The following is a 21,964-nucleotide window of genomic DNA, read 5'->3' as shown; positions in this document are numbered from 1 at the left end:
AATCACTGACGATGGTAGTCAAACTAGAGTGTTCTATCGATATGCAAATAATATCGATAGCTGTGTTGGCGGGGTAAGTGAATGACAACAAATGCAGCTGCAAACAAAAACAATAAAGAACGGAATCTGAGGCGTCAACCTGAGTTTAAGGGATTGAATTATGGACAAAGATAAGCAAATTGTTCCCAATCAAATTGGTTATTTGATTCTTAAGGATGATGGCGCAGTGCTGGAATCAGGTGGTGACTTAAAAAACGATGAACGCAGCGCAAATGTTATAATGGGCCTGTTAAATCTAACCGAGAGGCAAGTTGAACTCATCCGAGAGTGGATGGATATCAAACTAATGTAATTTTCTTTCCACGCCTGCAGCATTGATGACAACTTTATAGCTAACAGTAGTTGTGAGCGAATTACCATTGATTACGAGCACCACAGTTACAGCATATGCATGTCGAATCGTCATATTTATATTGTTAAATTTAGTAAAGGTCAAAATGGAGCAACAACCAGCTCGTCGTCGTCTACGAGCGTTTATATTGATGCCAACAATGAGCTGACGACGAATAGTGGCACGGTGCTGGCTTGAAAGGAACAACCACAGAGGCACCTCAGCCCCTGCTGCGGCCTCTGCTGGCAACCAGTAACGAGGAACAACAGCAGCACCACCACCAAATACAATTGGAAAACGCCATTCATTTATCTGTTATTACTTTTTATTTGTCAAAAAATACATCATCTGTGAGCTCCTGTTCAAATATACGCTTTGCCTCCTGTGTCACATCGAGCAGCGTTGTTGCCTTACTTTTGCTGAGGATCACATAATATTGTCGCCAATTGCAACGACGCTTCACAATCCAATAGTCATTCGTTGTCTTCACCTGCAGCTCCTCGGCGGCAGCAATTTCTTGTATGGGATTAGCAAGATCTGCAATGATACTCATTACATTCCGTGGTATGCTCTTTGCATTTCGATGGATATTAGTATGATGCTTGAGGCTTTGCTCGTTGATAAACAAATATTTGGCAGATCCATCGTCATGGTTAGCCGCAGTCGTTGCAGATGCACTCGCATTCAGCTTCGAGGCGGTGGCAATGTCCTTAGCCAGGCAGCTGAGCTGTGGACCCAAATAGGCGTTCAGCTCTTCATAGAACTCCTGCGTAGGAACCGCTATAAAGAAATTTACATTTAGATAAATATTGAAGTAATTATAGAACATTTGTTTACCATCCACAAAAAGACAAAGCGTAACATTCAATGCGCGATATATGAGCAAACAATGCGGCCTAATTTGCTTATCTAAATCCAAGTAGACTTCAGTTGCGATTGGCTTTCCTCCTTCGAGTACAAATGCACCCGAACGAAAGGCATCCTCAGATCCAGATGCTGAAGCTGTTCCCAGGACATACGCATGCAAGCTATACAAGTCGCTGGCAGCCAATTTGCCTCCACAGACAACTTGGTCGTTGTAGAACATCACGCACTCTTTGACCGCTGTGAAGGTATCGCATAGCATGCTAAAGTTATGAGCGCGCAAAAAGAGACTTTTGTCTAGAGCAAGGTACTGAATGGAGTGCAGCATATCCATGATATCACACTGAGCCAGATCCTTGAGTGTAGCCAAATAGCGACCATAGAATTTTTTCAGCTCTGCCGCCAACTGTTGGCGTTGCTCCTCTGCCTCCTCGCTGCCTGGGCTGGATGTTAGCTTCGTTTGGAGTGGACCATGATGAAAGCGATACATATGATAGCATTGCCTTAAGACAGCTTGATATATCCTATCTGAAACTTCGCCCCCTCTATAATCAGCCACCTCGACGCCTTCCTTGAGCTTCACCTCCTTGGGGACATTGAGCACCATCACAAGCCAGAAGCCTGGTTCTGGCTGATAGAAAAGTTGGGTTGTCTTTTGCGTATGCAAAGCCTTACAATCATCCTCGCTGGTAAACGTTCTGGTAGAGGAATATAAACATACATATGTAAGTCTTCCTTCTTGGGCTGTCGCTATGGTAGCCGCTGACTCACCCCGTGAATGTAATGATGGCTTCGCTAAGACCCACATCTTTAATTTTTGTATTTAGTTCAATATCATTTGGATGATAAAACAGAATTTTCTTGTGCTCCTGTTTGATGAAAGCAGTAACATTTTGTAGGCGTCTTTTCCCGGATTGGCTTTACTCACCTCTCCCTCTTTCTGGCTTAGATTGGAATTGAATACATAGAAGCTACGCAGCGTGATTTCCACACGCTGCAATACCTTGGCCATTTCGTCTGCACGTTCACTAACAGATTTCTTTTGTCCGAAATAAACGGGAAGCATTCACTTTTACCGATTGAAATTTATTTGTCTTGCACTTTTTGACAGTCACCACGAAACGTATCCATGTTTTGCAAAACAAATACCAATCGCAGTGAAACGTGAACGTTCCACAAATAAAATAATAAAAACATACATACATACATGAAACATCATTTGATATAAGCACATACCAGATTTTATTCCAATTAAGCAATGTTTAAATTTCATACATATATCCATGACTTAAGACCCGAAGATATGCATTTCTAATGAAATGTTGCAAACTAAGCACATTTTAGTGCATTTTTGTTCCCCACCACATAAATAAAATAAAATACAAAATACAACTTATTGAATATAGTAAATTTATTTTAATTTGTAATCGTTTATGGAATTTGAAGCAAGAATTAAGCCAGAAGAAACAGCAGGCACAGGATATTCGGCTCAGTGCTTGAACTTGTAATTTTGAATTTTTTCTTGCGGTCTAGTGTATTTTGCAGCAATAAAAAAATTGGGAAACTGTGGCTTGATTTTAGTGTTGAATGATTCGTTTGCGCTTTCTTTTATATTCCAATTAAGTTGAGTAGCCACCACGCAGACGTAGAACCAAATGAAGAGTAGACTCCTTCTGAATATTGTAATCGGACAAGGTGCGACCATCTTCCAGTTGCTTGCCGGCGAAGATGAGACGCTGCTGATCTGGTGGAATTCCCTCCTTATCTTGAATCTTGGCCTTGACGTTCTCAATGGTATCGGATGGTTCTACCTCCAGAGTGATGGTCTTGCCAGTCAGGGTCTTCACGAAGATTTGCATACCACCACGCAGACGGAGTACCAAATGAAGAGTAGATTCCTTTTGAATGTTGTAATCGGACAAGGTGCGGCCATCTTCCAGTTGCTTGCCGGCGAAGATCAGACGCTGCTGATCTGGGGGAATGCCTTCCTTGTCCTGAATCTTAGCCTTCACATTCTCAATAGTATCGGATGGCTCCACCTCCAGAGTGATGGTCTTGCCAGTCAGGGTCTTCACGAAGATTTGCATACCACCACGCAGACGGAGTACCAAATGAAGAGTAGATTCCTTTTGAATGTTGTAATCGGACAAGGTGCGGCCATCTTCCAGTTGCTTGCCGGCGAAGATCAGACGCTGCTGATCTGGGGGAATGCCTTCCTTGTCCTGAATCTTAGCCTTCACGTTCTCAATGGTATCGGATGGCTCCACCTCCAGAGTGATGGTCTTGCCAGTCAGGGTCTTCACGAAGATTTGCATACCACCACGCAGACGGAGGACCAGATGGAGGGTCGACTCCTTCTGGATATTGTAGTCAGACAAAGTGCGACCATCTTCCAGTTGCTTGCCGGCGAAGATCAGACGCTGCTGATCTGGGGGAATGCCTTCCTTGTCCTGAATCTTAGCCTTCACATTCTCAATAGTATCAGATGGCTCCACCTCCAGAGTGATGGTCTTGCCAGTCAGGGTCTTCACGAAAATTTGCATGCCACCACGCAGACGGAGGACCAGATGGAGGGTCGACTCCTTCTGGATATTGTAGTCAGACAAAGTGCGACCATCTTCCAGTTGCTTGCCGGCGAAGATCAGACGCTGCTGATCTGGGGGAATGCCTTCCTTGTCCTGAATCTTAGCCTTCACGTTCTCAATGGTATCGGATGGCTCCACCTCCAGAGTGATGGTCTTGCCAGTCAGGGTCTTCACGAAGATTTGCATACCACCACGCAGACGGAGGACCAGATGGAGGGTCGACTCCTTCTGGATATTGTAGTCAGACAAAGTGCGACCATCTTCCAGTTGCTTGCCGGCGAAGATCAGACGCTGCTGATCTGGGGGAATGCCTTCCTTGTCCTGAATCTTAGCCTTCACGTTCTCAATGGTATCGGATGGCTCCACCTCCAGAGTGATGGTCTTGCCAGTCAGGGTCTTCACGAAGATTTGCATGCCACCACGCAGACGGAGGACCAGATGGAGGGTCGACTCCTTCTGGATATTGTAGTCAGACAAAGTGCGACCATCTTCCAGTTGCTTGCCGGCGAAGATCAGACGCTGCTGATCTGGGGGAATGCCTTCCTTGTCCTGAATCTTAGCCTTCACGTTCTCAATAGTATCGGATGGCTCCACCTCCAGAGTGATGGTCTTGCCAGTCAGGGTCTTCACGAAGATTTGCATACCACCACGCAGACGGAGGACCAGATGGAGGGTCGACTCCTTCTGGATATTGTAGTCAGACAAAGTGCGACCATCTTCCAGTTGCTTGCCGGCGAAGATCAGACGCTGCTGATCTGGGGGAATGCCTTCCTTGTCCTGAATCTTAGCCTTCACGTTCTCAATGGTATCGGATGGCTCCACCTCCAGAGTGATGGTCTTGCCAGTCAGGGTCTTCACGAAGATTTGCATACCACCACGCAGACGGAGGACCAGATGGAGGGTCGACTCCTTCTGGATATTGTAGTCAGACAAAGTGCGACCATCTTCCAGTTGCTTGCCGGCGAAGATCAGACGCTGCTGATCTGGGGGAATGCCTTCCTTGTCCTGAATCTTAGCCTTCACGTTCTCAATGGTATCGGATGGCTCCACCTCCAGAGTGATGGTCTTGCCAGTCAGGGTCTTCACGAAGATTTGCATACCACCACGCAGACGGAGGACCAGATGGAGGGTCGACTCCTTCTGGATATTGTAGTCAGACAAAGTGCGACCATCTTCCAGTTGCTTGCCGGCGAAGATCAGACGCTGCTGATCTGGGGGAATGCCTTCCTTGTCCTGAATCTTAGCCTTGACGTTCTCAATGGTATCGGATGGCTCCACCTCCAGAGTGATGGTCTTGCCAGTCAGGGTCTTCACGAAGATTTGCATACCACCACGCAGACGGAGGACCAGATGGAGGGTCGACTCCTTCTGGATATTGTAGTCAGACAAGGTGCGACCATCTTCCAGTTGCTTGCCGGCGAAGATCAGACGCTGCTGGTCTGGGGGAATACCTTCCTTGTCTTGAATTTTGGCCTTCACGTTTTCAATCGTGTCGGAAGGCTCCACCTCCAGAGTGATGGTCTTGCCAGTCAGGGTCTTCACGAAGATTTGCATACCACCACGCAGACGGAGGACCAGATGGAGGGTCGACTCCTTCTGGATATTGTAGTCAGACAAGGTGCGACCATCTTCCAGCTGCTTGCCGGCGAAGATGAGACGCTGCTGATCTGGTGGAATTCCCTCCTTATCTTGAATCTTGGCCTTGACGTTCTCAATGGTATCGGAAGGCTCAACCTCCAGGGTGATGGTCTTTCCCGTCAAAGTTTTAACGAAGATCTGCATTTTGGTAATTCTGCAAATAAATTTAAAATAAAAAGTTTGAAAAAAAAAAAATTGTATTGACAGACCTCGACTCAAAAGTGCTATGAAATTGTAACTTTCACGATGACTAACAAACAGCTGTAGAAAATTCGAGTATATCCCCGATTGCTTTGTGCTTGAACAATACGCACACAAACACTAAATAAATATTTGTATGTATGTATACCTATCTACGTATATTCTCACTTTGAACTCTTCCTATTTCCTCTCTTGTCAAAGTCTTAAACAAAGAAAAAAAAAAACCTTTGTTGGCGGCCATTGCTCTGCCATTTAATTTTCTTATATACTATACATACATATACTCGTACAAATATATACATATTTACATACAGAGTTGCTTGCGTTTAAAGTTTTGCAACGCAGACTTTTATTTATAATAAAATAAAAAATTAACACGCAGTGCAAATTTCGAACTGCGCACTTATTTTCGACGTTTTCTATATACATACAAAAATACGTATGCATTAGATAAGTGCGTGCAAGTAATACATACATACATTTGCAGTAACTATGTGTATGTATGTATATTCACGCATATATAAATATATATAGTCGGATATTTTCATGTATGTTTTAGAATGTCTTCTCGAATTTTCTATGACACCATAAGCTAATTTCACAATAAACTGGAAAAAATTTCTTAATTCCAAATAACGCGTAACCAAAAATACTACGAAAGAAAAAAAAAATGGCGTATCGAAAATCTACTTTAAAACATTTCACCCAATTTGATTTTTACAACATACAAAATAATATACAATAACTCGGTTAAAACTCACTTTTCAATCACTGATTCTTAGCTTTTAGATATTTAATTTTTCACAAGAAAATTAACTTTTTATTTCAGTTTATTCACAGCTGCGATTATTCCTTCTGCTCACTTGCTTCACTTTTTGATTACTTCAAACGTTTGCAAATGTGCCTCGCTTTATATAGACTTGGCAACTGCAGGAGAAATTTTGTATACATAGATGGGGAAATTTTAACGTTAATAGAGCTATCCCGCTCACGCACAAATTTCAAGAACTTGCAAGTCTTAATAATATGCTTTCCCTAATGCTATAATGACATTCTTTGCAGTTTCTAGTCAATTTATGCAAACAGTTATTTTAATAAAATGAAAGCAGTATGAAAAAATAAAGCGAACATGATTAAAATAATTCGTTCGATTTGTTATGCAGAACTGCAGCATTTAGACGTGCCATATGTTTATCCCTTTCACTCGCGCATGTCAGAAAATTTAACCACACTTAAATCTACCACACTTAAATCTACCACACTTAAATCTACCACACTTTAAAGTTGCCAGACCGTTGAGTTACGCGCAATTTAAATTATATTGAATTTTTTTACTCACCCCTCAAACCGTTTGCCTAATATTTTTATTTACTGAATTTCACTATACCGTTTGATTAATGTTGCACGTTTAATTCTTTCTTATTTTGTTAGCTTGTCTGCTAAATTTTAACAATTTTTTTTTTAGCTCCAAGTGTTCACTTTTGAAGTCAAACGGAAAATGAATGAGTTGAAATGTGTTACGCTGCACGAATATTTACACACAAATTTAGTTTTCAAGGCTTACTATGTTATTAATATGTTGTTTGTGTATTTTAAAAAACTAGACACTCACCACACAATAAAAAATTTTTTTTGTAACAAATTCAAGACAAGACCTGCTTTACGTGCTGAGTCGACTGGCTTAGTAACAATTCCTGTAGACCAAGGATAGAAAAAATGACTTTGTAAGCAAAGTTACCTAAGGGTATATTTTTTATACAATAAAAAATTCAGTTGGAGTTTCAAAAAGAAAAACATCATGCAATTTGATTTGGTTTACAATGGTACCTGGGCATACAATTTTTGGCACACAAAAATGTAGGTAACATAGCCAATTGAGTTTTACAATATCAGTGAGAAAATTTGTCATGAGAGGCATTGGTGGCTGAGCATACAATTTTGTGATGTCACATATTGACGAATTCGACTTTGACAGTGCCATTTGAGCTATACAACAAGTAACATAATCGACGTAGTCTCTCTCTGATTGCTAACCTTTCATTATTCAGTAAATCTCTAAATAAAAACTAGCTGCACGGAAAATAGTAACAGTCACGAAAAATGGTGGAACTAGAAGTACTAAATGCCAAAACTAGCAAAGCCTATGGCAAGGTAAATGTGTCCTCTGCCTCGGTTGCGATAAGCGAGCTACGCGTAGTAATTCACAAAAGTTTGAAACAAACGCCGCATGCCGACCGCATATCGCTGTAAGTGCACCAAAGCACACGCAGACAAGCATGCATAAATTTCCAAAAACTAAAAATGTTTTCATTTAAGACGCCTGGAGCCGCGTGGCAGAAGCTTGAAGGATACTGATACAGTTGGAGCACTTAATCTCAGCGATGGGGACAAGGTCTACATTAAGGATTTGGGGCCACAAATCGGTTGGAAGACAGTGTTCCTGGCCGAGTATGCTGGTCCTTTAATTGTTTACCTAATTTTCTATTTTCGTCCGGAATTCATTTACGGCAAGGCAGCTGGGAATCCCATTTCGTTGACCACTCAGTAAGTAGATATTAGCCATGGATATCATTCGCTCTCTCTCTTTCTCTGTGTGTGTGTGTGTTTAGGTGTGTGTGACTTTCGCCAGAGTAACACACACACACAGATCCACATACACAGTTTATTACGCACACAGTGATAATAGTATCGACCCGCTTGACCCAGCGGTCGATTTTGTGAGCTTATGCAAATAATTTGTGATCAGCGCTGGGCTAGCTTTTACCTGTTGTTGGCTGCATAATCATTAACACGCTTTCAACACGATTTGTATATACTCTGAACGCACTAACCGACGAACGGGGTATATGGAGTGTTGATGAAGACATGGCGTTTGGTCACAACTAATAGCTACCCTGCCAATTTGTATGTATATGCGATCATATACAAATAATTTTCATAAATTATATGTATGTAAATTTTGTTTAAAAATCGGAATCAGGGAAATCTGCTAATTTTACAAAATTTCCCTGTTTTAGTTTATTGATACTATTATACATTTATCATTCATAGTATTGCCGCTGGCTGTTATACCGTTCACTATGTGAAGCGTTTGTTGGAGACGATCTTCGTGCATCGTTTCTCCCATAATACGATGCCGCTACGTAATCTGTTCAAGAATTGCAGTTACTATTGGGGCTTCACAGCGTATGTCTCTTACCATGTGAATCATCCACTCTACACATCCCCCTGCATGTGCACCGTCTATGCTGCACTGGCTGCCTTCGCTGTGAGTGTTTCATAAATATTATCTTATGTAAACATTCTAAAGGATTTTTGATTTCTAGCTCTGCGAATTGGGCAACTTCTCAATACACATTGCTTTACGTAATTTGCGTCCACCGGGCACCAAGGTGCGAAAGATTCCTGTGCCCGATGGCAATCCATTGACAAAGCTATTCAAGTAAGTCCCGATCTCTCGCTCTCTCTTCATTGAAAATCTTATTATCCAATTCAATTTTCTTTTGCAGCCTGGTCTCTTGCCCTAATTATACATACGAGATTGGCGCCTGGGTCTGCTTCTCGGCTATGACCTCTTGCTTGCCCGCCTATCTGTTTGCATTTGCTGGCGCATTCCAGATGACTGTTTGGGCTCTGGCCAAGCATCGCAATTACAAGAAGGAATTCAAGGATTATCCAAGGGGTCGCCGTGCCATTTTCCCATTCCTCATCTAAAGTTCGCCATTGCGTTCATACATTTTGCGAAATTTGCATGTGCACACCACGTACTGTTATTCCAATTCATTGAGTAGAATTAATTAGCTTCGCTAAATATAAATGGGTAGAAGATTGACGAACTTTGTATATTGGCTTGGCGCATACGAATATTTATATATGTATTTATTATGCAAACACCAATTGTGAGCTGATAGACTTTGAACCTATCAGCTTACCCAGCTTATACGTTATACGTGTTAGTAAAAGGGGTATATTTCTGTTGTGCAATGAAATGCAATGAGTAATGAAGCCAGACTTAAGCGTCTTTCGTTGCTAGATAACAGTTCGCAGTCTTCGATTCTCTTATTCGACTATTATAGAAATTTTCAAATGTCCGCCAACTATATTTTTCACGAGTGTAAAACAAGTTGGCAGCACTCTGCTGTCTCTGTCACCTGAAGTTGGCAGCTTTGTTTATTGCAATATTCGTTGTTATTTAATACATTTAAATAGCCCGCCAAACAGAGCTGCCATATGATCAAGACCATGCATGTGAAGTTGGCTGTAGCTGAGTTTTATTCGTGTGTGTGTTTGTGTGATTAGTTTGTGTTTGTGCCGGCAAAATAAAAATTCAGATGAGATGAATTTGTTCGAGGAGCTGGATACATTGGATCCCAGCTCCAAGCTGGTGCCGCCGCGCATAGAGACACCCACACCTCACAAGATAGCCGTACTTATACTACTCAAGCAATATGTGAAGGTAAGTGAGTTTACAGCTCTCTTAATTTCTACATTTATATACGACAAAATTTATGCAGGAAAAAAAGAACTCAATGGATTCTGGAATTACGATGCGTCCACAGAGGCGACGTATGTTTTGTATGCTCATGTTCAAGCTCATCCAGGAGGCGGATATGACGTACAATGAGCTGCACAATTTAATTACGAACAAGCCGTTTAAGCTGGACGCGCTTATGCTGGAGTCCTTCGAGAAGGCAATGTCCGAGTTCTGTGGCTCGGCCAGCATTGAGGCGTTGTTTGACTTTGCCGAAATGCAAAACATCGATACACTGCTAAATGAAGACTACGGCGTTAGCCAGTTCAGCATGGTTGGAGTTTACGTCCGACGAGTGGCTGTTGTGCTCGAACGCTTCTCTTTTGCCGAAATGATGTGCATGTATCGAAATATTTGTCTCTACTATGAACGTGGCATACGAGCCCTATCCTCGGGAGCACGGAAATTGATTGTTGGTGGCGTGCTGCACAGAGCGCAGACGCCACCACCGTCGGCGCCGGAGGAGGAGATTCACAAGGACACGGCTGAGCCGAAGCAGGAACAGGGAGAGGTTGGCCAGCCACTAAGCCGATGGGCGCCGAAGCAGGCGAAATTCTTTATTAACAAGCAGTCGGAACTGTTGGACAATGATGAGAGCTCCGCCTTGTCACCCAAACAGCTGCAGCTGAAGGTGCAGCAGATCATTGAGGACCTTCCCTTGAATACGACCTCCTATTTTCTAGGATATATGAATCAACTGCGCATACGAGATTACTATAATGCGTTGTCGGCTCTGCATCGAGCCTTGGATCGGTCGCCTGTGCGACTGATGAGCCAGGAGAAGGGCTATCAATACTTTTGCATCAATCTGGCGGTGCTGCATGCGACTTTCGGGCATCGGGAGGAGGCACTGGCTGCACTCAGAGAGAGCATCATGCTTGCCCAAGAACACGGTGATAAGAGGAGCTTGAATTTGGCCAATACCTGGCACTGCCTACTGCGCGACGAGCTGCCCCTCTCATATGTACAGCGCAGCGTGGCCGACATCAGCGATGCGGATGGGAATCTTCTACAGAATTATACGCTTGCGCTCCACTTTGCTGTGAAACTGGGCACCGTGGCGGGCTACCAGCCGTTGCGTCTCTTCGACCTGCTGCAGCACAGCGATCAGCTAACCAATCGGAATAATCTTTCCAATCATGCCTCTGAAGCCTTGGCCTTGAGGAGCGCTGTTTGGTGTGCCTACGGTAGACACGAGTTGTCGGCTTTGTATGCTCAGCTGCTGTTGTCCGTGCGGGATCGTTTCAATTGCAGCGGATCGGCTGGCATGGGCAGCGCTCTGGCCAGCTATGCCATGTGGCTGCATTTGCAGGGCGAACTGCCTCTCGCCCGTGTGTTGCTCCACCGGGCTCGCGAACAGCTACCACGTATGCCCAACGCTGAGTGCTGGATGATTAGCCAGTGTCATGTGACCATACAGTCGGGCATTTATCGTTGTCGTTGGCATGACGCCCTAAAGGCCTGTGATCAACTGCATCTACTCGATCCATCGGCTGCGATGCAACAGCGCGCCGCCATCTATGTGGCGAAGCGCGAATTTTTCAATGCACGCCGGCTGCTGGACAAGCTGGCAGCCAAGTCGGAGCTGCCGTTTCTATTGCGCATGCGTGTCCAAGTCCTGCTCGCCTATTGCAGCCTAGCCGAGGGCAATTTCTCTAGCGAGGCAGTAATGCTGCTGCTGCGTGTGGCCGAGGATATGTCCGAGTCCCAGATGGACTACGAGTTGGCCACTGTGGATATGTTGCTGGCACAGGTGCTTTTAATGCTGGGCATGCCGCAAAAGGCGTACCAGGCCATCAAGCGCAGCATGGACGATATACACATAAACGGGGGACTCTACGAGCGGGCCAAGGCGGACTTTGTGTTCGTGCGTTGCCTGCTGGCCATTAAGGATGCGAATGCTCGCAAAGCGCAGCTATTGAAGTCCTTGGATATATTGGAGCGTTCCGCACAGTCCTTTAAGAAGCTGTCGGCCCATGCCAAAGTACTAGATGTTTACGTATTTCTCGCTCAGCGTTTCAATGAATACGGTGAGCGGACGCTGCGTAATAAATACGCTGGAGAATTTCGTCGTTATTTCATGGAGCACCCCATACCAAGAGAATATCTCGGCGGACCTTAATTAACTCTTAATAAACGAATTTTTATTAAATTTTACAAACATTAATTGTTCTTTTCTTCTTGATGTGTAGGCCAACTACAAATACTTGGACTAAACGCTAGTTGAAAGTTGCCAACTGCTCGATTGAGTGGATAAGAAGATGGTAAATGCTTAAGGCGTTGACTTTGATTGGCTTTCATTGACTGCTATCTGTATGTGTGTGTGTTTGGTATTAGTGTTAATAAACATTCACTGGCAGGGACTTGTGAACTGGATCAACTAGCTCGATTGATTCCGACTTATACTCTAGAGCGTGAGGCAATATCCCGTTTTAAATGTGAATGCTGCTGCTGTTGTTATTTTTTCGTCCCCGCTGGCAAATCGAACTAACGTATTATGCATAGATGTATATATGTATATCAAAGCTGATAATTAACGAATTAATGGTAAACTGGGCGATGCTCCAGCGGCCATGGCACTGCCTGGACCAAGCAGCACTTGCTTCTGCTGCGACTTGTGTAGCTCCTCCATTTGGGCGCGCTCGGTCTCAAAAATGACGGGCGCAAACAGTATGACGGAACTTGTAAAGAATATCCACGATGCATTGCACGAGAACTGATAGAGACTACGGAAACTCTTCGCCGCAGTGGTGGCTACACTGCTCACCGCATTGCGCACTGATTCCGGGAACATTTCTGTTAGTCCCATCATACGTTCACCGAACGTCTCATCTGGTTCCTAAACAACAACACAAGTGTGAGGTTAGAATGTTCAATTCTATATATACATATATGCTGCATGTTTACAAACATAAATTGAGAGCAAAACTTACATCATCATAATTCTCACCATCTGTTTGCGGCTCTTCATTTGCTGGCTGTAAAGAAAGCAATGCGATTGATGCACGTTGTAATAATCAATAAGTACAAATGCACATACATAACTATGTATGTGTGTGTGTATGTGTATGCTTGATAAGCAGATGTACTAGTTCTCCAATTACGTGAGCACGCAAACCGAAACGGCAGGGGCTTTCAGACGCACGCGGTTAAACTTACAATGGCTACTGTGCGGCGCTCTGGCGTCTCGTCCTTGCTACCACCTAACGAAGACATCCCACTATCCTTTTCAATGAACTCAATGTCAGGATCAGAGTCCATCAAATCCTCAATTTTTACGTTATCGGTATCCACTTTTGCGGCTTTATTTTAAACACTTGTAACAATATTCTCGTCGGGTTAAATTAAACCCTTATATATATCGCGTGTACAACACAAAAAACTTTGGACAATATTATCAGTTCGCACTGTCGTTTTCGTTGTAAAAAATTGATTTCGTGTGTGCTCAGCGATGATACCTGGGGCTATAGTTCACAGCGGAACTCGTTCTACTGTATGAACTTACTCAAAATGGTAGCCGGCGAATTGGGTTGCTCGCGATTCATCGATAAGAAAATACTAATTATATTTCTATAATATTTGTGCTAAGCAACCGATACATTGAAGCTCAATTAAAATGTTGCTTTAAATTTTACATAATTAATGTGTAATAAATTTTTCGGGAGATTTACAAGTTTACTCAAAAAGGAAGCCATCGAATTCGCCTGATTCTTAGTTATCGATAAGTAAATTAAAGCAGATATTTAAAAGTAAATTTTACAGACAACACGGATGAGGAAACTGAGGAGTTGAAAGTTTATAGATTATAGTTACCTTATCATCTGGTTCGCTCATGATTTTATATCAATTATAAGGACGCGTGCTACTATTTTTTCTTTTTTGATATAAAATATACACAATATGCACAGAGTGAAATTTGGAAACGTCGACAATTTAAGCGACAATATTTTGCTTACTGAATGTTGCTTTTGTATTTATGAATGTAATACTGAAATGTGAGGCAACAAAGGCAAACTAAATGTGCAAAGCTTACTGTTTCTTCCAACAAAATTTAAAACAATACTGTTGAGCGTTGGTTTATTGTTATTTATTTTTATATTTGTTCGTTTTTCTTTTTAACATAACTTAGCACTTTCAGACACCCGAAAACAATTAGAGCTTTTCGAAAACAAAACAAATAAGGAAGGTACCTAAAATAATAGTTGATATACTTAGATAATGTCTTAATTTTCTTCAATGTCAGCCATTACGATAGATTAGATACAAACAGCATATAGTAAGTATATATATATCTGTATATATAGTTTAGTATATTTTTTTTGCATATAAATATTTTAAGCACAATTAGATATCGTAAAAATCTACATTGAAACAAACAGCATTTGAATTCATATACATACGGAGATATATACGAACAATGTATTTATTTTGATTTAATTATTTAATTTGTGTTTTAATTATGTCTGTCAATTTTTGTAAACACCATACAAAAATGTTGTTTTCTTTGCTTGCTAGTTTTTTTCTTTTGTTTGTGACTATTTGTACTATTGACCTGACTGAATTTTGGTTATTAGAAAACACATGCTTGTATATTGTTCTAAATATATATAATTTTTTTTTATTCTTGAGTTAACTTTGCTCTGCTCCAAATTGCAAAAATAATTTGAAACCACTGCCAAAAGCCAAACTTTCTATAATATCATTTTGAATCGAACTTTTTAATTTTTTTTGTCTATATATATTTTATTTTTACAATGTAACTGGGACGGCGATGCAATGGACTTTTAAATATCGGTAGCTATATTTTTGTCCTTTTTTTTCTGTGTGAAATATATAAACTAAAAATTGAAGCAAATCAATTAGAAGTAGGTTAAAAGTTAGATGAGTAGCTACATAGTTTTTGATTTAATATACTTTTGATTTAAGTGAAAATAAAAATAGTTTCTTTTTTTTTATTAAAAATATTTTTAAAAATTTATTTTTGAGAGATTTTTGAATTGCTTAGCAATTAAATTGCGTTTTGATAATAGTTTTTATATTTTAAAATATGTTTTTTCTTTCATTTTGTTGTTGTTGGTGTATTCATATCGATAAATCTTTCAATAGTTTAACAATTACATAACTAGACATTTAATATAATATAATATTATTTTTATAAATATATATATTTGGGCTTAACATCCGTTTCGAATTGAATTTTCTTTTTTGCTTTTGTGGCTTTGTTTTTTTGCTTGAAATACATTTAAAGCAATTTGTTTATACTTATTTAAGACACAAACATATGAACAATTTTTATGTACTTTTTATTTTTATAATTTTTGATAAATTTTATGCGATAGTTAAATTTTATACGCTCTTTTGCTTTTCTTATATTTTTTTGAAATTTTTTTTTGTCAATGCAGCACCCTAAACACAATATCACTCACGCTCTCAGACTTATCCGAATTTGCATATCTATATATATATAGTTATATATATTTATATGTATGTTTTATAATGTAATTTCATATTATGTTTATTACGTAAACAAATTTATGAATTTATAAAAAGGAAAAACCATTAAGACCTTGACAGTCGGGTACAACCGACTGCGAAATACTCGTTCACGATTTGAAAATGACCAAATTGGTTCGAAAAAATCTATGATTTGCTATTAGATAATAGAGCTGCAGATCTGGAGTGCAAAATTAAAGACAAATATTGTTAAATAATATGTTTTAAATATAAAGTAACTAGATTCAGACATTCAGACAAACGAACCAATAGACTCTCATTTCATTTTGTGAACGTGCATAATTATACAAAACTTTTTTCAACTATTAACTAAAGTCGTACAAAAAATGAATATTAAGAATTTTCTTCTCTTTTTTTCTTTACAAATGATTTAGAAACTAATGTGAGTGTATTTTGTGTATGTATGTGTGTGTGTTTGTGTTTGTCCAAGAGAAAACTTCCCATGTTTTTCCGCTTTTGCAATTGCAAAAGTTTTGAAAGTTCGTTCTAATGTGCTGCTGCTTTCTCTTAGTTTCTTAGCATAATTAATTCAAATATAAATATAATTTCTGTTTTTCTTTTGTTTTTGTTTTTGTTTTTCGTGTTTTGTATAAAACATTCATGAATTCTGACTGAGTATAATTAAGTTTCATTCGCTAAGCTTTTGCCCAATCCAAACGAAATTGCGTTACGTTCGTCGCTTACAGCAAAAGTCTCGTAAACTCTGCAAGAGAAAGAAGAGAAAGAGTTTAATAAAAAGCATAAATGTAATGAATAATATGTAAACAAAGTTATATGCAAGCAAAAGGTATAGAGCCAGTGAGAAACCCCTCTAAATTAATATTTTTATTTCCTTTATTCTGCCTTGGCTATTTTTTGTTTTTATTAATCATGTGAGCTAGCTAGTGTATAAAATGCAGAGATAAATTACATTCCTTGCACATGTCGGTGTTAAATAAATAGGCTAAAATAAATAAATTGCAGAAGGCAGCCAATAAGTGGAGAGCGAGGGAGAATCGGGTTACATGCGTTTACTACGCCAAGGTCAAAGGATCAACTTGTAATGCCATGGCATCTGAACCTAATGACAAACTCAAGTCAACTCACACACACACACACACACACTCATCTGTATGTGCTTGTCCAACATACACACACCCATACACACACACGCACACACACGCACACATCTGACAATGCATGAAACATCTGCCTTTGGGTTTCGTAAATCAATTTTATGCTGCACAGGGGACACATCGAACGTGTCCTCAAGACAAATGTTTACTTTTGACTCTTTATGTCAGCCAATGCTGATAGTTGCTATCGAGTGCCATGGAATACCCTATCCAAAATGTAAATATGACAAGTTGTTGTTTTTTTTTTGTCTTTTTGCTCTTTATTCAAATTCAACATGTGAATGCACTTTGCGAATGTCTCTTTGTCTTGATTTCTTTTCAGTTGGCCAAGCCATAGTTGAATGCAACAATTAAATACCCTGTAAAAATGTTCATCAGTTCAAGTAATTAACGTTAATTGAGCTTCAATTGAATTCTGAGTTAATTGATCCGAGCTAAGCGCCCATTAAACTTCATAGTAAAAAATCTATTGCCTACTTTTGCGCGTTGGCGATGAATAAGCCTTCGCCGTGAACTAGTTTTCAAATTGAACTGATGTGCCATTGAAATATGATTATTGAACTGGAACATGAACTAATGCAGTTGCCAAAAGCTGCCAGTCATAAACAAAAGCCAAATGAATTCAGACATAAAAAACTGTTGGGAGGCGGGGGATTCTTTGTTAGCCGAACTGCTGCGCCTAAGGTTATTCAACTTGAAGTCTCGTTTGCTGCGGTTTCTATTTGTATTTGTCTAGCTGATTTATGAGTGAGGCTCTTTGGCAAATATTGGCACAAGGTTATATAGCTACACGTGAGCTTGCGTGTGCGTGTGTGTGTGTGTAAGTGTGTGTGTTTTATGCTGCAGCTTGATTAACGCGCAGACAGCAACGGTAAAAGCGAAAGCTAACGCATTTTGTGGCTTTATTTATATTTTTGATGAGTCCTTCGCACTGACAAAATAAAAGTAAATAGGGAAATGCAGTTGGGTGTTAGCGACTGCTTAATGCTGCCCTTTTTATTTTATTTTCTTGCCGGTAAAAACTTTTAGAATGTTTAATTCTAGACTACATCTATTTCAGTCTCCACATTCTAGTGTTTTCACTTTAATTCATACCATCTAATATAACATATATACTCTCTTTTCAGCATAGGAACTAGCATAAAAAGCGCCCTACACTGTCCTCACGCTTGCCCACGTCACTGCTGGCCTCTGTGGGTGCAGCATTGGTGCGTGACCGTGTATTTGTGTGTAACTTACCCTCGTAATTAATGCGGCCATCCTGATCCAAGTCGGCAATGGCGAGCAGCTGCTCCACCTGCTGCTCATTCAAGGGCTCCCCAATCATTTCCATTGCCGTCTGCAGTTCATCTCGTGTGATAAACCCGTTGCCATCACGATCAAATACTCTGTGAATTTGAGTTTCGCAATCAGTTTTATATATATAAATCTGTCAGTTGAGGCATCGGCCACTTACCTAAATGCAGCTATTAGATCCTCGGTGACGTCGTCAGCCTCGTCGATGGGTTTGCTGGCATTGCTGGTGCTGTCATCGTGCTGTTGCTGCTGCTCGTCTCGCAGCGCCTGGATTCTGCCCACCCACTGCAGAAACTCGGCCTCGTTGATTAAGCCGTTGCCTGCAATTGAAAATACGAATTTAGCAGGTGTATACAGGTGTGCTGGTAAAAGCTTAGCTACAAACACGAGCAACAACAAATATTTGAACAATTCTGTTTCATGCCCAACGCCGAGTAGAAAAAAGATGCAGGAAAAAAACAGTTGAAAGCGTTTTTGCTCAATACCGGGCTAAAATATTTCAAATAGGGTGTAGTGAGTTGGGTATATGTATGTAACAAGCAATTTTATATAAGGCCTTTACGGCTTTTCAATCTATTGATGCACAAATCTTCCACTCCTCTATCTATATCTATGTTTATATCAGCTTGAGGCAAGCAACTAAAAAAGGTACTCTAAAGTACAGCTGCAACGCATTGCAGCTCCACAATTTCCAGGGTATACGCTAGTCGTTCACTGCACAATTCATACATTTTTTGTTGCTGTTTGGTGGTTTGAGCAATTGTTATACGCTTCAAGCGACAGCTACGAGCATTAAGCATTGAGCTAAACGGCCATTGTTCTATTGCACACATACACACGCACACTTGCACACACAGACACACACGCACACTTGCACAGAGTCTTAACTAAGTGCAGGCAAACGTTGCCTACTTTTGTGCGCAGCAGGTAGCTTCGCCCACCCATCGCGGCCGCAGAGCAAAATATTTTTTCGTTCTTTCTTCATTTCTTTTAATATTTAGCAACTGTGGCCAACGTATTCTGCACTTGCTCCCTCTCCCTTTGAAGCCTTTCGTTTCATTTTCCACTTTCGCTGAGACTTTTTTAATTGAGTGCTAAGACAGCAGCGAAGTAAGCACTGTTGGCGCTCTGCTGCTTGCCAACTTCCGGTTGCAATAACATGCCGAAAAGCCTTGACCTTCAGCAAGTGGGTCAACAATGAACGGCGAGCAGATACTGCCTAATATAGATACTAGCTATATAACCATGTTTTATATAGAAATGCTAGTCCTATGATATGATAAACATTTGCCTTTGATATCATAAGACAAGCGTTAAATCTAAAGGTAGGCTACCCAATGTATATTAGTTCTGCTATTAAATATTAAAAAAAAATGTTCTCCAAATTTGTATGTCGTTAACAACTAAGATGTTTATTATCCAAGTGCTATTCAGTTTTTATTAAGCAAAAATATCTTTTTTTATTGCAGCGAAAATATAAATTTTTATGCTCGTTCAAGAATTGATAATGAGCGCACATTGCTCTAATTTCGTTTCTCTGTCGGAACGAAAAATTCAGAGATAATGATATCTGAGAGATATCTGAATCGGGTAATTTGGTAATTTGCCAAGTTTTTGACAATCAAAAATGAGTCTGAGTATGGGCATGGAGCTGCTGACAATATAATAGATGAAGAAGAAGAAGACCATTCTAAAATATTGACAAAAACCTTCATTTTTTTGGTAACTACGTCCAATCAAAACACAAACAAGCTGGAGAAGCGTGGCCTTGATGTACATACTATATGGGAACTGCGAGGGTTGCTGCAGAAATAAGCCATATTAAAGTTGAAAATAGAGAAATGCAAAAATTCAAATGCATTTAAAGCCATTTTTAAATGTCCCCAAAACTATTCTGATAAAATATTCTATAAATATTTGTTTTCTGTATTATTAAATGAGCGTCTGTGTGTGTGTGTGTGTGTGTGTGTGGGTGTGTATGAGCATTCCTTTACAAGTCGCTCGGAATCTTCTAGTCAGACATTAAGCTCAGCATGGCATATCCTGCTCAGTCTGTTTTGGGCATTTATTTTGCAGCTACTGCTGCTGGCAGCGACATTTGCACAAAAAGCATTTTCAATTGTCCTGGCTGAAGCGTGGCTGAGCCTGAGCTTGAGCTCGAGGATTTTCCGGAATGTTGTCATTTCATTTTTAAATACAATACGAAATGTTTACTTGTGCAAGTCCAAGGATAATGAAAATGGCGACGCTGTTGTTTGCCATTTCAATCCGGCCCCGTCATTCTCGCTAAGGACATTTCCCCAATGCCAAAGTGCCGAGTGGGATGAAACATTCTTGTTTTTGTTCGCGGCCAAAATGTTGCTTCGACGACAGCAGCAGCAACAGCAGAAGAAACAGCAACAGCAACAGCGACAGTAACAGTGGCAACAACAACGATTCAGCTTCTGCTCGTCATTTCTTAGCCATGGGCAGCGTGCATTAAATTGTAGTTATATACCCTGTAGATGCTGTAGGTGGGGCATATTGTTGATGTGCATATGTGAGAGCTTGAAGTCTGTGGGGTATGTATATATATACTTAATGAAAAGAAATGTGAAACACTAAAGGATATCTCTTAGTCGACCATCTTATGCACTTTTCCCTGTGTCAGAGTCTCACTTCATCCGCAGTTACTTTAACATTATCTACTGACTCACAGGGTATCTGCTAGTCGAGCATTGCACTTTTACATTTAAGCGCTGATTGATTTTGGCCATTGCCCGTAGGTTTTGCTTGGCTCTGGCTTTATTCAAGAGCCTTTGGCTGGCTTTGAGGCATATGTGCGAATCAATGGCCAAGCCACATGCTCTCAAAGGCCAAACAATAAGTGTGTAAGCTGACTGAGTTGACTCTCGATAATTGAATCTGGTGCGTAACTAAATTGCAAACTAGAATGTACATTGACATCGATATCTTTCAGCGCTCTAATCAATTTAGCTGCTTATCAAATTATGGCTCTCAACTAGATCGATGATGGCGCAGGCACGCTGCAAATTAACGACTCAAAGCTGCATTATGCTCAAAGCAGACCGCAAGCAAAAGGTAAATGGCAGCAGCAGTCGAGTAAGCGTCGAGTTGAGTGAATGAGTTGGAGTGAGCTGAACTGCATTGAACTTGCACTTGTTGGCTGATAAATTGAGCATATGGTTCAATTGAGAACAATAGTATCGACTCACTAGTTCAATGAATCAGGATCGATTGACTTTGCTTAAATTTTTGTGAACCAAATATTCTCTTGAGCCAGTTAGAGGACAATGGAAGAGCTAAACAACAGTCATAGCTGCCGATTAGACACGACTTATCGATAAATTTCCAATAATTTCCCAAACTTATCTCGTTCAACAATTAAATGTTTGGTAAGTAGTTCCCATTAATAAAAAACAAATTAATAATAATAATAAATACATAATAAAATTTATATTATATTTATAGTACATTAATTTTTTTTAAAAAATATTTTAATTAAAAATACAAAACAGATATTTAACGTAATAATGTAAATATTAAAAAATTGAAAAATATTTCAATAAATACAAAAAATATACATATCTGATGATAATCTGACGATATATTATATTTTATATATATATTATATATTCCATTTTCTTTATACGTATATAAATTGCATCATAATACTGTCCTTCGCATAGAACACTTCATTATAATGCGCTAGTTCACAGCTTGATTGTGATTGATTGAGCTGATTCCAGAAAATTGAGCTAGAACTCGCAGCTCTATTGTGCATAACAAATGGTAATAGCAACAGCAGTAAGCAGCCAACAGTCAGCAG

At 40.2% G+C, this 21,964-nt stretch overlaps 7 protein-coding genes across 16 annotated transcripts in view; 3 read left to right on the top strand and 4 right to left on the bottom strand.

The window, feature by feature from the left end:
* The first annotated feature begins 24 nt into the window (after positions 1-24).
* Lamtor4 (Late endosomal/lysosomal adaptor, MAPK and MTOR activator 4) lies at positions 25-787 on the top strand. Its single transcript, XM_018101599.3, has 2 exons — positions 25-306; positions 373-787. Exons 1-2 carry the CDS (start codon positions 161-163, stop codon positions 587-589), a joined length of 363 nt encoding a protein of 120 aa, XP_017957088.1. The 5' UTR covers positions 25-160; the 3' UTR covers positions 590-787.
* Ccz1 (vacuolar fusion protein CCZ1) lies at positions 699-2,411 on the bottom strand. Of its 2 annotated transcripts, XM_018101598.3 has the most exons (4): positions 2,184-2,405; positions 2,027-2,124; positions 1,229-1,953; positions 699-1,171 (listed from the first exon to the last, which is right to left on the bottom strand). In XM_018101598.3, exons 1-4 carry the CDS (start codon positions 2,319-2,321, stop codon positions 717-719), a joined length of 1,416 nt encoding a protein of 471 aa, XP_017957087.1. In that variant the 5' UTR covers positions 2,322-2,405; the 3' UTR covers positions 699-716. The 2 variants fall into 2 exon arrangements, with proteins under 2 accessions (XP_017957087.1, XP_030246519.1); XM_030390659.2 differs by having other exon boundaries at positions 699-1,953; positions 2,184-2,411.
* Positions 2,412-2,648: 237 nt separating this feature from the next.
* Positions 2,649-7,429, bottom strand: Ubi-p63E (Polyubiquitin-63E). Of its 2 annotated transcripts, none has more exons than XM_089260523.1 (2): positions 7,292-7,429; positions 2,649-5,632 (listed from the first exon to the last, which is right to left on the bottom strand). In XM_089260523.1, the coding sequence occupies exon 2, from the start codon at positions 5,620-5,622 to the stop codon at positions 2,875-2,877; it is 2,748 nt and encodes a 915-aa protein (XP_089116649.1). In that variant the 5' UTR covers positions 5,623-5,632; positions 7,292-7,429; the 3' UTR covers positions 2,649-2,874. The 2 variants fall into 2 exon arrangements, with proteins under 2 accessions (XP_089116649.1, XP_089116650.1); XM_089260524.1 differs by lacking the exon at positions 7,292-7,429 and adding an exon at positions 6,441-6,606.
* A 231-nt stretch (positions 7,430-7,660) lies between these two features.
* Positions 7,661-9,476, top strand: Sc2 (trans-2,3-enoyl-CoA reductase Sc2). Its single transcript, XM_018102458.2, has 5 exons — positions 7,661-7,925; positions 7,996-8,223; positions 8,731-8,947; positions 9,006-9,121; positions 9,189-9,476. The coding sequence occupies exons 1-5, from the start codon at positions 7,780-7,782 to the stop codon at positions 9,391-9,393; spliced, it is 912 nt and encodes a 303-aa protein (XP_017957947.1). The 5' UTR covers positions 7,661-7,779; the 3' UTR covers positions 9,394-9,476.
* Positions 9,477-9,936: 460 nt separating this feature from the next.
* Positions 9,937-12,377, top strand: ida (anaphase promoting complex subunit 5 ida). Its single transcript, XM_018100623.3, has 2 exons — positions 9,937-10,135; positions 10,194-12,377. Exons 1-2 carry the CDS (start codon positions 10,016-10,018, stop codon positions 12,330-12,332), a joined length of 2,259 nt encoding a protein of 752 aa, XP_017956112.1. The 5' UTR covers positions 9,937-10,015; the 3' UTR covers positions 12,333-12,377.
* mge (translocase of outer mitochondrial membrane 22 homolog mge) lies at positions 12,333-14,210 on the bottom strand. Of its 2 annotated transcripts, none has more exons than XM_018100645.3 (3): positions 14,024-14,210; positions 13,144-13,188; positions 12,333-13,049 (listed from the first exon to the last, which is right to left on the bottom strand). In XM_018100645.3, the coding sequence occupies exons 1-3, from the start codon at positions 14,042-14,044 to the stop codon at positions 12,744-12,746; spliced, it is 372 nt and encodes a 123-aa protein (XP_017956134.1). In that variant the 5' UTR covers positions 14,045-14,210; the 3' UTR covers positions 12,333-12,743. The 2 variants fall into 2 exon arrangements, with proteins under 2 accessions (XP_017956134.1, XP_017956132.1); XM_018100643.3 differs by lacking the exon at positions 14,024-14,210 and adding an exon at positions 13,370-13,707.
* Positions 14,211-15,168: 958 nt separating this feature from the next.
* Positions 15,169-21,964, bottom strand: part of Eip63F-1 (Ecdysone-induced protein 63F 1) — a 28,675-nt gene continuing 21,879 nt past the window's right edge. For all 7 annotated transcript variants that reach the window (XM_089260525.1, XM_018100638.3, XM_018100642.3 and 4 more), the window contains 3 exons: positions 18,296-18,455; positions 18,079-18,227; positions 15,169-16,427 (listed from right to left, as the gene is read on the bottom strand). In XM_089260525.1, coding sequence (XP_089116651.1) covers positions 16,405-16,427; positions 18,079-18,227; positions 18,296-18,455 — 332 coding nt within the window. In that variant the 3' untranslated portion in view covers positions 15,169-16,404. The remainder of the gene's footprint in view (positions 16,428-18,078; positions 18,228-18,295; positions 18,456-21,964) is intronic.

Source organism: Drosophila navojoa, chromosome 4 (genome assembly GCF_054131105.1).
Source record: "Drosophila navojoa isolate 15081-1374.11 chromosome 4, UAZ_NAV_1.0, whole genome shotgun sequence".
Taxonomy (NCBI): Eukaryota; Metazoa; Arthropoda; class Insecta; order Diptera; family Drosophilidae; genus Drosophila; species Drosophila navojoa.
The sequence above is the reverse complement of the archived record's forward strand: the minus strand, read 5'-3'. Positions and strand labels throughout refer to the sequence as shown.